The sequence below is a fragment of the Lutra lutra genome, chromosome 1, assembly GCF_902655055.1.
Source record: "Lutra lutra chromosome 1, mLutLut1.2, whole genome shotgun sequence".
In the NCBI taxonomy this organism is placed as follows: domain Eukaryota; kingdom Metazoa; phylum Chordata; class Mammalia; order Carnivora; family Mustelidae; genus Lutra; species Lutra lutra.
The window spans coordinates 127,156,346-127,169,262 of NC_062278.1; the positions used below are offsets into that span (position 1 = coordinate 127,156,346).

General features: G+C 40.9%; 1 protein-coding gene across 2 annotated transcripts; it reads left to right on the forward strand.

Annotated features, from left to right (window-relative positions):
* Positions 1-366: 366 nt before the first annotated feature.
* Positions 367-12,105, forward strand: A4GNT (alpha-1,4-N-acetylglucosaminyltransferase). Of its 2 annotated transcripts, XM_047701434.1 has the most exons (5): positions 367-538; positions 3,862-4,050; positions 4,765-4,908; positions 5,115-5,548; positions 9,652-12,105. In XM_047701434.1, exons 2-5 carry the CDS (start codon positions 3,927-3,929, stop codon positions 10,264-10,266), a joined length of 1,317 nt encoding a protein of 438 aa, XP_047557390.1. In that variant the 5' UTR covers positions 367-538; positions 3,862-3,926; the 3' UTR covers positions 10,267-12,105. The 2 variants fall into 2 exon arrangements, with proteins under 2 accessions (XP_047557390.1, XP_047557480.1); XM_047701524.1 differs by lacking the exon at positions 4,765-4,908.
* The last annotated feature ends 812 nt before the right edge of the window (positions 12,106-12,917 follow it).

A 12,917-nucleotide genomic window follows, 5' to 3' on the forward strand; every position in this document is an offset into this window, starting at 1 on the left:
CTATACTTAAACACTTACCAAGGTCAAAATGACTTTGCAAAACCTCAGAGTATGGGCTTTAATTCTGCCATGAGCATACACTGTACATCTGACTTGTTTAAAAAATAACAAAAAAGGAGCATTCCAAACACAAAGATAAGAAAAAGGGAAAAACCTCCCTGGTTCCCATGATTTTTAAAGTTATACAGCCTTGCGTATGCTAGAAGCTTATGATAAGGTCTGCATCTTTCTGAAATGTCCTTTGTCTAATTATTTGTAACTTTTTAAAAGTGCACCAAATGTTCCTTCAGCAGATCACCCTCTTCTTTGTGAAGATTGTGTATCCTGGGCAACTGCCCTAGCTTGAGTTCAAATAAAACTCTTTCTTTTAAATATTCTAGAAGGTTTATTCAATTTGCATCAACTTTTCTTGGATATAGCCAGCAGGATAGCAGAGCAACTCTTGTGAGATCACCTGGGGGTCCCCTGGAACACAAGTTCGGCACCAGCAGGGCTCTTTGTGCCCCTTCAACTTCTTAGCACCTCGAAGGTGTAGTGGGTGAGTTCTTCCCATATCTGAACCTCTTCAACTGGAGTTGATGGTCCTGACTTTTACTGGAGCTGTTGAGGGTTACCAGTAATATTTTCTAGGTGGAGATAACCTAGAGGGGTTGGGGTGGATGGGCTGGTCGTTTTGATTTGGCATTATGCTAATTGATGTTATTAATATAAAGCTTGATTGAATTTTCCGGCTAGAAACACGACATACTGAATCACTCAGCTTCAGGGAGAAGGGACACTTGCTCCTTCAGGCCAAACAAACAGTGCTTTCAGGTGACTGAGAGCCTAAAGGAGCTGTCTCGGGAAACTCCTGCAGGCTCGATGCACAGCATACACTGAGCCTCTACTTGGAAGTGGTTACTCAAAAGGGACATTTTCACTAAGAATGACTGGAGTCTCAGATGGCCCAAGTGGGATTCTTTTGACATGTCTGAATTCGTTTTCTTGTGCACACAATTAGAGAAAACCAATCATAAGACTAACCAACCAGAAGCTAGGAAGCCATTTGGTTTGATCAGTAAAGCCCCCAACCTTGGGGAGGGACCAATGACCACAGAGGTACTCTGGGTTTCATTTGGCTTGTTGCTGCAGCTTTTGTATCTTTGGGCAAAACTGGCCTTGTTCTAATTGGAAAATGGAAAATGACTCATTAATGGATCCATAGATTATATGCTACCTTATGATTAATCAGATTTGTTTTATAAAAGAGAGATATTTGGAAATTGGATCTGTAATGTCCTCTCCACAAATGTTAGTGAAACAAAGGCTAGATTTTGGTAGCCTCTTGTTTGTGTATATGTGTCTATATGTGTTATAAATGTGACATATTGTCTCTACCTCTAAATGGTATTGCTAAAAATTAATTTGTAAAAGAGCTCTTTTTAATTAGCTTAAAGGCAAACACTTGTAAAAACTCGCCATTCTAAAACTCAGAAAGATAAGAACTAATCCAAATGTTTTTCAAGTTCATGTGATCTGGGATAATCTTTAATAAGTTAAAATTCAAGTTTTTTGGTTTCATTAAAATAGGGCAGCTGGAGGGGGCATGGGGGGATGGGGTAACTGGGTGATAGACATTAAGGAGGGCATCTAATGTAATGAGTGTTATATAACACTGGGTGTTATATAAGACTGATGAAACGCTGACTTCTACCTCTGAAACCAATAATACATTATAAGTCAATTTAATTAATTAATTAATTAAAATAAGTCTCCTATCCTTCCAAAAAAATTAAAAATAAAGTTAAAAAATAGACATGTCTTTAGAGTTGTCAACATTAAAAAATAATGGTTGATTTTGTCAGCCTCATGAAGTATTCATGGGTTATTGTTAAAAACAAATAAGTTGAATGAATAAAAAGTTTTTTAATAAGGTAGAATACTGAAATATTAATTACTAAACATAGGTTTATTTGCTTTTGGTTCTTATTACAAAGAAACTAAAGATAAATTTGGGTCTGCTTATAAACATGCATTATGCTTTATTGAAAGTTGTACTATGAAAAAACACATTTTTAGAAATTATGAAATATATCTATAAACTGGCCAGTTTAAAGAATTCTGATATAACAGACAGCTCATAGTTGCTTCCTATTTAGTTTTCACCTAGAGACTGAGGTTTTTAAGAATTAAAATTCTGATAAATGTGATTGAGACTGTTGGAAGTAATATGGAAAGCAACTCTGTCCATAGGAAAGTGAGAGATGTATCTTGTATAAAGAATGAGGATACATTTTTGTTGAGGAATAAAAATGATTTTGTCCTGAAATGAGATTGATTGTTTAGAGAGGAAAGAGGGCAGAGTCTTAATGGAAAAAGAAAGTCATAAAATGTTAGTGAAGGAGAATCTTTAGAAAATTTTATATATGGTCAAGACTAAGATAGGAATGAATGAATTTTGAAAGTGCACTAATATAAGATTGGAATTTGGTTTTCCTCCCTGTTAAAAAGACAGGGATTGGATTGTTTGTCTGCTCTTGATAAGAAATTATGAAAAAAAATTTTTTTCTTTTTCTGCACAGAAAAAACAAAGATCTATAGATCTATGTTTTGTCTTCACCAGTTTTTTTGATTATGTAAGAAAATTAAAACCTCTCAATATTAAAACTAAATTTTGTTAACAAATATGTATGCTATATTTGCTTTTGGTATCTCTTAAGGCCACCTTTGTTAAACAGATTAATTAAGGTTTCCTTTTTTCAGATTAATTAAGTTTTAAGTTTTGTGATGATCTGTAATCCTATTTAGGCATATGCTTTTGAAACTGCTCAGCTTTTTTTTTTTTTTAAAGATTTTATTTATTTATTTGATAGACAGAGATCACAAGCAGGTAGAGAGGGAGGAGGAAGCAGGCTTCCCGCTAAGCAGAGAGCCCGATGCGGGGCTCAATCCCAGGACCCTGGGATCATGACCGGAGCTGAAGGAAGAGGCTTTAACCCACCGAGCCACCCAGGCGCCCCAAAACTGCTTAGCTTTTTAACAAACTTCTCCCAAATTCAAATTCTAAATGAAGTCTTTTTGACTAATTAGAGTTGTTTATTTGGTATGTTAATTGGTACTAACCAATTAACCAATTGGTTAGTACCAATTAACAAAATTTTGGTATGTTTATTTGGTATGGTACATGGGAAGCATTGTCAAACAAATGATGGTAAACTTTTTAAAGTTATGTTGTGTGGGCAAACGCTATAACCATTGCAGAAATTACATAAAATTCCTAGTTTTAATATGTCCTGTAATAATGTCATCACTTGAAATTCTACTTATTGAAATGTTGTGTGTCACAAAAATAACCAAATTTCCTTGTCAACTGCATTATAACAATCAGACTTTTAACCATGGCTATTTTTGAGTCGTTTGTCATTTACAGTTATTGTCCTAATGCTCTTGCAAATGTCTTTCAGCTTCAAGGAGATTGATGAAAAGGGCTTTTGATGAACACAGGTTTCTGATATCTTTAAGATCATAAAATAAAACTGGGTAAGAATCTCTAGAACTAATGGAAAAAATGCATTCAAACAGAACAAGAATGAATTACATGAGACGAACTGAATTGAAAAAGATGATTATAATTTTTATGATTCTTGTTTAAAACATTGCTCTTTCTCTAATGTTTGCCCTTCCAGATTCAAGGAAACCTTTTCTCTTAAGAGATCTGTGAGTTAATAGAAATTTGATAAAATATTCCATTGTAAGCAAATAAAGATAATTATCTTTTCTCCCTATCCAAACCCTCCAGAATTCAGAACTCAGTATTCTTTCTCTCAAGGCAATTATAGTCATTTGCATAAATCCAATGAGAATCCGTTCTCCTTGTAACAGGACACCCTGAAGAACATTGGCTGTATTACCAAAGCTTTAACTGGAATGTCATATTTGAGAGACACATGCATAGACTCAGATATGACTGGAGAACTTTAAGGAATGAAGGTTGGCTTTATGGAGTCAATAAGGCCCCTTGGAAATATTGGCCTGATGCCTTGCTTATAGAGTTCCCAGGAGCCTTACCAGGTAAGTAAAGAATGTCACTTCCTGACAGGTACAGGAACCTCAGGATATTTTGGGGACTTCAGGAAGAGAGGAATTCCCCCAAATCTATAGGTATTGTAGGTGAGCCTGATGGCAAGTATTTGGCTTGGCTTCTGGCTTGAGAGGCTATTAAAAGTTCAGTGTGAAATTCCTTATAAAAAGTTCCAGCAGAGCAGATTTTCTGAAACCCATATGATCGATCACAATTCTTGCTATAAATAATTAGGCCAGGGGCGCCTGGGTGGCTCAGTGGGTTAAAACCTCTGCTTTCGGCTCAGGTCATGATCCCAGGGTCCTGGGATCCAGCCCCCCATCTGGCTTTCTGCTCAGCGGGGAGCCTGCTTCCTCCTCTCTCTGCCTTCCTCTCTGCCTGCTTGTGATCTCTGTCTGTCAAATGAATAAAATATTTTTTAAAAATAAATAGGTCATATTTGTTAAAATGGACTTTTTCCCCCAAATGAATTAGTTTTAATTTGGCTATCTTCAACAGAAATGAGGATGATTTTAGGGAGAAAAATTAAGTTGCAACAACACATCCTTATAGGTGTTAGATTCTAGTTCTAATTAATTGTCTTTGAATGTTTGTTGTGTGCCTATAAAACTGGGCTGGATCCTGAGTTGTTCTGATTTCCTCAAATACCTGGCTATGACTCTCCAAATGAAGGTTTCCAATTTTCTCCCATTCTCTTGACTTGGAAACCCTGAGAACCAAAGATGCCCCTTTCCCTGAAGCCCTGGAAACTGAAGTTAGACAACCTGGGGCAAACTTCAGAAAAATTTCTACCATAGCTCATGTCTTGATGCTCTTCATGCCTGGTGCTCTATGGGCCCCTCAAAAGGGTGAATGATTATTTTCCTCAAATCCCTCAGATAAACCCTAGTGAATGCATTTTTCTTTTACTATTATTGTACTTGATTTGACCCTATTTTATTAGGATTTAAAAATCTAATCTTAGAAGTGATATTCATGTCCCATTTTCTTGCATGCTGTCTTCATCAGGTGTTGTGTGTGTATTTTTGTAATGAATTGTGTTTCTTTCAAGGAGCAGGCCAGGAGAGAGATGTAGACATGCTGAAGGAGCTCCAGCTCTTCCTGTTGGGCATCCTGCTGCTTGTCTGTGTCTTCTTCTACCAGCTCAACGTCAAGTCCAGCTGCCTCTTCTCCTGCCTTCCTCCCCAGAAGTCCCAGCAGGACCTGGGAGCCCTCCTGGCCCATGGGCGTGGCATTGTGTTCATAGAGACCTCGGAGAGAATGGAGCCAACTCCACTGGTCTCTTGTGCTGTGGAGTCTGCTGCCAAGATTTATCCTGGGCAGCCTGTGGTGTTCTTCATGAAGGGTCTCTACGACACCACATGGCTACCCTCAAACTCCACTTACCCAGGCTTTTCCCTCCTCTCAGCAATAGACAATGTTTTCTTCTTCCCTTTGGATATGAAAAGGCTGTTTGAAGACACACCATTGCTTTCATGGTACATTCGCGTAAGTGTTGAGAGGCTCTTAGAAGGTCAGCGTTGGGAGGGACCGCAGAAAAGGGGTCCCATTTGCTCATTTTATGGATAGGTAAACAGAGCACAAGGACTCAGTGTCAGAGATGGGACTAGGACCCAGATCCTGGCCTTTTTTCTACAGCGTTGAATCCTGATTCAAATAAGCAGGAGAGACTTAAGTTAGGTTCATCTTGAGCCTCTTGTCTCATGCCTCCAGCCTTATTTCTTAGGAACAAGTTTTCCTTTGAGACTATTCTTTTTTTTTTTTTTTAAAGATTTTATTTATTTATTATTTGAGAGAAAGAGAATGAGAGAGAGAGAGAGCATGAGAGGAGAGGTCAGTGGGAGCAGCAGACTCCTTGTCAAGCAGGGAGCCCGATGTGGGACTTGATGCCAGGATTCCAGGATCATGACCTGAGCTGAAGGCAGTCACTTAACCAACTGAGCCACCCAGGCGCCCTCCTTTGTGACTATTCTGAACCAAATGAGTCTCTAGATCTTTTCTGGGGGCTATAACCACTTATTTTTAATTTATTTAAACTTATCTATGTTAAACTTTATTTTTTTTTGCATCTAAGTGGGAAACTAGGCAATATTTAATTTGAAAATGATGTGAACAGAAAATTCGTGAGGGATCAGGCAGAGTGCTGTTATATGAGATGGGGTTATATTAGGATATGACCCAAGAAATATCTTTTTTCTTGGGTCATATCTTATGACTCAAGAAAACTCCTGGAGCTCTTGAGAATTTTGTAATCTTCATCTTGATAACATAGCATAATAAGGAAATAATATTTCAATTAAACATTTCTCTCACAGAGGACCCATGATTGGATAATGCTTAAGGAAATCACAGTAGAACCACTTAATAACTTCACTATGCAGTTTTTAGCTGTGACATCGTATAAAGACTACAATGCAATACAATAGAAGAATAAATACACTTACGTTTTTAATGTAATTGTAATTGTTTTAGTTATATACCCCACACCTCCGATCTATGTGGAAGAAAACAACCTGAAGAAAATAATACAATGCATGGTAATAGTAGGTGTTTTTATGTGATTTGATTAGGAGTGCATTTAGTGATGAAAATATGTTCATTTTAAAAATAAAATTATTCTAAAAACTCAAAGGTAATTTAAAAATTGACATCCAGGGGCGCCTGGGTGGCTCAGTGGGTTAAGCCGCTGCCTTCGGCTCAGGTCATGATCTCAGGGTCCTGGGATCGAGTCCCACATCGGGCTCTCTGCTCAGCGGGGAGCCTGCTTTCCTCTCTCTCTCTCTCTGCCTGCCTCTCTACCTACTTGTGATCTCTGTCTGTCAAATAAATAAATAAAATCTTTAAAAAAAAATTGACATCCAAATAACACCATTTTCTTGCCATATAAAATCCTTTCTAAGTTTAAAGCAGAGGCTAAACCAAATGGCAGCAAACATTTTCTCTGTAAAGTGCCAGACTGTAAATCCTTTAGGTTTTGCAGGCCAAGAGGCAATAGTGAAGCCACTGTGCACCTTCTTGAGTTAGTTTCCTATGGCTGCTGCAATAGATGAACACACACTGGGTGGCCTGAAACGGCAGACATTTCTTCTCTTACAGTTATGGAGGCTACAAGTCCCAAATCTGTTTCACTTGGTGGATGTCATGGTGCTGGCAGGGGCCCAGTTCCCAGGGAGGCTCTAGAGAAAAATCCTTCCTGTGGAGATCTGCACGTGTCCTTTTCCTGTGTGTGTGTGTGTGTGTGTGTGTGTGTGTGTGAGTGAGTGTGTGTGAACATTCCCTCTACATCTGTCTTTAAATGATACTTGTGATAGCATTTAGGGCTCATCAGGACAAGCCAGAATAATCTCTCCATCTTAAGATCCTTACTGTAATCCCATCTGCAAAGACCCCTTTTCCGTACACGGTGACGTTTACAGGTTCTAGACTCTAGTGCCTGAGGTCTTTGGGTGGTCATTATTCAGTCTACTGTCCTGGGGAGAGGACACCTCAGCTGCTACATACTGCCATCTGGAGGCATTTTCAGGGACAGGCCTGTGGGGGCGGTGCCTAGTTTTACTCTTGGCCCCGTGGGACTTCTAGATCTCAGTGTGCCCATCTCTTCTCCTGAAGAGTCTGGAGCTCTCAAATTGACACCCACCAGGAGGGGATGGAACAGCTCACCACACTAAGATTACACCTGCAGCCACCAGCACACCCCAACAATTAGGCAGCTGCCAGCATGAGCCCCTGGGAGAAAGCAGGGCAGGCCATGGACCAGGGAGACAGCACCTGGCAGTAGAGGGGGCCCCTGGGAGGAACAGGCTGGTGAGGTCCCTGTCGCTTGCAGGGCTAGCCTGCTAGAGGGTGTTCCAGGAGGACTAAACAAGAACAGGCAGTGTGTTGGCCTACTTTCCCCACACCTGGGGTAGGCGAACATTAGCTAAATGGTGCTTTGCTCCTTGGACAAATAAATCTCTGCTCCAATTGTCTTGGACGATGCCACATACCACACCCCCACCCCCGCTTTTTGCCCCTCACAGACTAATCATGTACATGAGGAGATGAAAGCCTCTGCATTTCTGAACTAAAGAAACGTTAACTTGATTCAACACAGCATTTTCCAAACTGATTTGAGCATGGATGCCTCTTTTGGTAGGACATCAATGTTTTCTTGGAGCTAATGTTCCATAGGGTGTAGTTTGGGTTCCCCAAGCGGTACGTCAGTTTTACAATATTAAGTTTTCAGAACAGGGTGGCTCTGGGACACATCTGACCACATCAACAGCCTTCCTAACTTGCCTCTGTGCTTCTGCCCTTGCCACCTCCCAAGCCCCACCCCTGTCTGTTTTCCACATAGTAGTCAGTATGACCCTTTTAAGACTAAGACCACTTGACTCCTTTCTTCCAAACCTTCCAAATAATTTCAGTCTTTACCCCAGCCTATGTGATCTGCTCTCCCTCTCCTCCCATCCCTCTCTGCCCTCACATCCTATCCCTCTCCTCCACTACTCTGCTTTGGCCACTCTACCTCTTTTCTGTTCCTGCACATAGCGAGTGAGGTCCTACCTCAGGGCCTTTGCACTTGATGTACCTCTACCTAGAACCCTCTTCTCTGAGATATCGGCATGCTTCCCTCATCAAATTCATTCAGGTTTCTACTGGAAGCCAAGATAAGATAGGGCTCCATTCTGCTCCCTTCATAGTCCCCTTATCCAGCATTTCTTCCTGCACAGTCCTTATGAACACTCAACGTATCATATATTAATTTGTTTATCATCTATCTCCACCTAGCAGAGATTTTTGTCTGTCTGTTTACTGCTATCTCCTTAGCAACTATAACAAAGCTTGGCACATAGAAAGTAGGCCCTCCATGGATGTTATTCAAGGAATTAACTACTGAAAGAAGACATGCACGCATTTTAAGAGTCTTCTACCAATTTCTCAAAAAACATACATAATGATCTATTTACAGTTTCCTAGTTTATTTTTTTTCTTTATCAGTTTTTAGCATTTTTAGGACTCAAGAAATTCTTTCTTCACAGTTTCATATTTGTAGTCAATGTACACCCTGCTGTGGGCGCCTGGGCAGCTCAGTCCTTAAGTGTCTGCTTTCAGCTCAGGTCATGATCCCAGGATCCTAGGAGGGCTCCCTGTTCAGCAGGGAGTCTGCTTCTCCTTCTCCTACCCGCCCCCCCACCCCCCCACCCCCACTTGTGTTTCCTCTCTCACAGTGTCTCTGTCTGTCAAATAAAGAAAATGTTTAAAAAAAAAATTACACCCTGCTGAAAATGACTCAATGGGTTTATCGTGAAATCCCTGCTGGGTTTCTTCTTTACCATTCCATTGTTTCATTTTTTTTTTTAAACAAATTCACGAAATCTTTAAAAGCTGCTAAAATCTTCCCATTGTTACTGACTGCTGCAAACTTGTCACTTGAAGGCAAATTTTTGGGTGGAACTAAGTTTGGTAAATTTGCAAAATTGGGCTTTTGTCCGGTAGATTTTTGAGAAGCTGGCTTGCTTCCTTCTCCACAGCCACCCTGGGCTGGCCTCCGTTGGGACAGCCTGTCCTGTCCCCCTGCTGCTGGGGCTGATTTGCTCTTGTTCTTGCAGATCAATGCCAGTGTGGAGAGCAACTGGCTCCACGTCAGTTCTGATGCGTCCCGCCTGGCCATCATCTGGAAGTATGGTGGCATCTACATGGACACCGATGTCATCTCCATCAGACCCATCCCCGAGGAGAACTTTCTGGCTGCACAGTCTTCTCAGTACTCTAGTAACGGGGTGTTTGGCTTCCTCCCCCACCACCCCTTCCTGTGGGAGTGCATGGAAAACTTTGTTGAACACTACAATTCAGAAATCTGGGGCAACCAGGGTCCCAGTTTGATGACGAGGATGTTGAGGCTGTGGTGCAGACTTGGAGACTTCCAGGAGGTAAGTGACCTCAGGTGTTTGAACTTGTCCTTTCTACACCCCCAAAGATTTTACCCCATATCATATCCGGAGTGGAGGCGCTACTATGAAGTCTGGGACAAAGACCTGAGCTTCAATGATTCATACGCCCTGCATCTGTGGAACTACATGAACAAGGAAGGGAGGACTGTGGTCAGAGGAAGCAACACGCTGGTGGAGAACCTCTGCCGTAAACACTGTCCCAGGACTTACAGGGACCTGATTCAAGGCCCAAAGGGCTCGGGGACTGGGACTTTGAGTGCAGGTAACAAATAGAGTCAGCATTGGGCTGTTGCTGCTGCGTCGTAGGACCGAACACTTCCTGGAGTGGAAATTTTTGGTTCATACCCACGTTCCCCAGGGGGGTGGGGCTGACCCATGTATTAGTTAGGATCATCTCTCTCTGTAGTAGAAAATTCCCAAAGATATCAGTGTGTAAAATATAGAAGCTTCTTTCTATCTCATGTAAAAGATATCTGAAGGCTGGTGATTCGGGGAGTGGGGGTGGGTATGGTCACTACGATCATTGGGGACCTAGGTTTCTTGCATCTTTTTGTTTATCATTTGCTATCCTTAGTGTCCCATAGCCCATGGTCTATATGGTTGCTTGATCTCCAGCCCATTATGTCTGTACTTTGAGCAGTGTGAGGTAGGAGGGAGGGAGGTGCACTTCCTATATTTTATGAAGACCTCCTACAAGTCCCTTATAACACTTCCCCTTACATCTCACTGGTCAGAGTGTAGCTGCAAGAGAGGCTGAAAAATTTAAGGAGGAAGAGAAAATGGGTGTTAGGAGAGACAGCTAACAGTTTTGTTACATGTTACATTTACTTCTGTAAGATTAATTTTAGGACCTGTTGGAGAATTGACTGAGGAAAAAGAGATTTGATCTCTGGTCCTGATTTTGATATTCATTAATGCTTTCAGTCAATGAGCATTAACTGAGTCCCTTCAGTGTGCCAAGCACTGATTGAATTGTAGAAGATAGAGCTGGATCAAGCAGACAAGGTTCTGTCTCAGTCAGTCTGGGCAGCACTAGCCAAGTGTCACAGCCTGGGTGGCATATAAACAACAGAAATTGAGTTCTCACAGTTCTGGAGGCCGGTAGTCTAAAATTAGGGTGAGGATCCTCTTCTGGTGGCAGAGGGCACTTTTCTTGTTGAATCTTCATATAGTGGAAAAGGTCAAGGGGAATCTCTGGGGTCCCTTTTATAGAGGAACTGATCCCCCTCATGAGGGCTTCACCCTCATGACCTAATTTCCTCCCAAAGACCCCACTCCTATCATCATCACATTGAAGGGTAGGATTTCAACATATGCATTTTGGTGGGACAGGAACTTTCAGTCCATTGTAGGTCCCTCGTACTTATTCTAATGACTGGCCACATCCCCCCTCTGATACCCTCTTGCTTTTCCCAGGGTGTCTGCTGTTCCCTACCCTACCTTAATTGGCTTATAAAAACAAATTACAAATTCTAATTTTTACAAACCATTTCTCCTTTAACAGTCACATAAAAATTTACCTCCCCGCTCCAGGATGTATGAGAATCAATATTTCTTCTATAAATATTCATCAACCAAGATTTTCTAGCACTTTCCTTTTGGTAGTTGGCTTTATTGGAAAAATAGTTTCTGTTTTTTCCAAATATAAAAATATGATGAGTTTTCAAACTACATGGTCCCCTGCCCCATCCCCTTTCACTGTGCTATTTCCCCCTTTGGGAATCAATGCTCTGATAGTCTTATTAAAAAATACTCACAAGTCATGTCTCTGGCCCAGCTTTATTTATTTCTGGCTACTTGCTCTGGATTCTTAGATATCTGACACCATGATCAGATTTTGGGGCCTGCTGCTCCCCCTCACAGCTAAACTCCTGCTGGTTTTGAGCTCTCATGATTGTCCCCCCAGGTGAGGATTTTCAGGGCCCACCCTTTCTGAGAGGATAGTCCCAGACATTGGATTTCATTTCTGCATCTGAAGAATACATGAGAAATGGTTCTCCAACTAACATTCCCAAAGGTTCTGAAGGGTTTAATTAGGAATAACTTTAATATTTCTTTTTTCCTTTCATTTTCTTTCTTTTTTTTTTTTTTTTAGAGAGATTGCGTGCGCACCCATGGGAGCAGGATGGGGGAGGGGCAGAGGGAGAGGGAGAGAGAATCTCAAGCAGGCTCCATGCCCAGTGCAAACCCGAGATGGGGCTCAAACTCACGACCCTGAGATCATGACCTGAGCTAAAATCAAGGGTCCGGTGCTTAACTGAGCTACCCAGGCACCCCAGGAATAGTTTTAATATTTTAAAAATATCTGAGGTGTTTCATGATGGGACCAAATAGGTCAATCTGAATGTCACATTTCCTTATGTGGGGCTGTAATTATACAAATTCATTGTGTTAATGTTGATAATTTGAAGTTTATAGGGAGATTTATCTGAGAATAAAATGTCTTTAGTTAATAAAATGTCAGAAATAAATTAATAATGTATTGCTTAAGAAGTACAGTTTGTTTTGTAAGAAAGGATATGTCAAGAGGTGGTAGTGGGGGTGGGGTGGGGCAAGGGGCTAAAAGCAGTGAGTAGTAAGAAGTGTGGGATTTCTGGGGTTCCAGTTGGCCCTGGATTCCTTGTGACCTCTTCTGTTAGTCTGCGGCACATGTTTATGTCACGATAGACTTTGAAAATAGGCCATGCTGGTGGTTTCTCTATACTGATTTATTTTCCAAATCCCACACTCATTCTTAGAATTTCAAACAATAAGATTGTATAGAGCAAAGAGTGAAAGTACCTCTTGTACCACTGTCAAGTTTGGTATGTCTCTCTCCCCTTTTCTCTGCATTGGTAAGAAGCTTTGGCCCCAAAACTAATGAAGTACTGTATGGTGACTAACTTAACATAATAAATAAAATAAAATAATATAAAATAAAATAA

Bases quoted from the DNA above. Each gene is read 5' to 3' on its own strand.
- A4GNT (XM_047701434.1), top strand. From the start codon at position 3,927: ATGCATAGACTCAGATATGACTGGAGAACTTTAAGGAATGAAGGTTGG. The intron at 4,051-4,764 runs GTAAGTAAAGAA...CTCTTGACTTGG, and splicing joins GTTCCCAGGAGCCTTACCAG to AAACCCTGAGAACCAAAGAT. The intron at 4,909-5,114 runs GTGAATGATTAT...TCTTTCAAGGAG, and splicing joins TCTATGGGCCCCTCAAAAGG to CAGGCCAGGAGAGAGATGTA.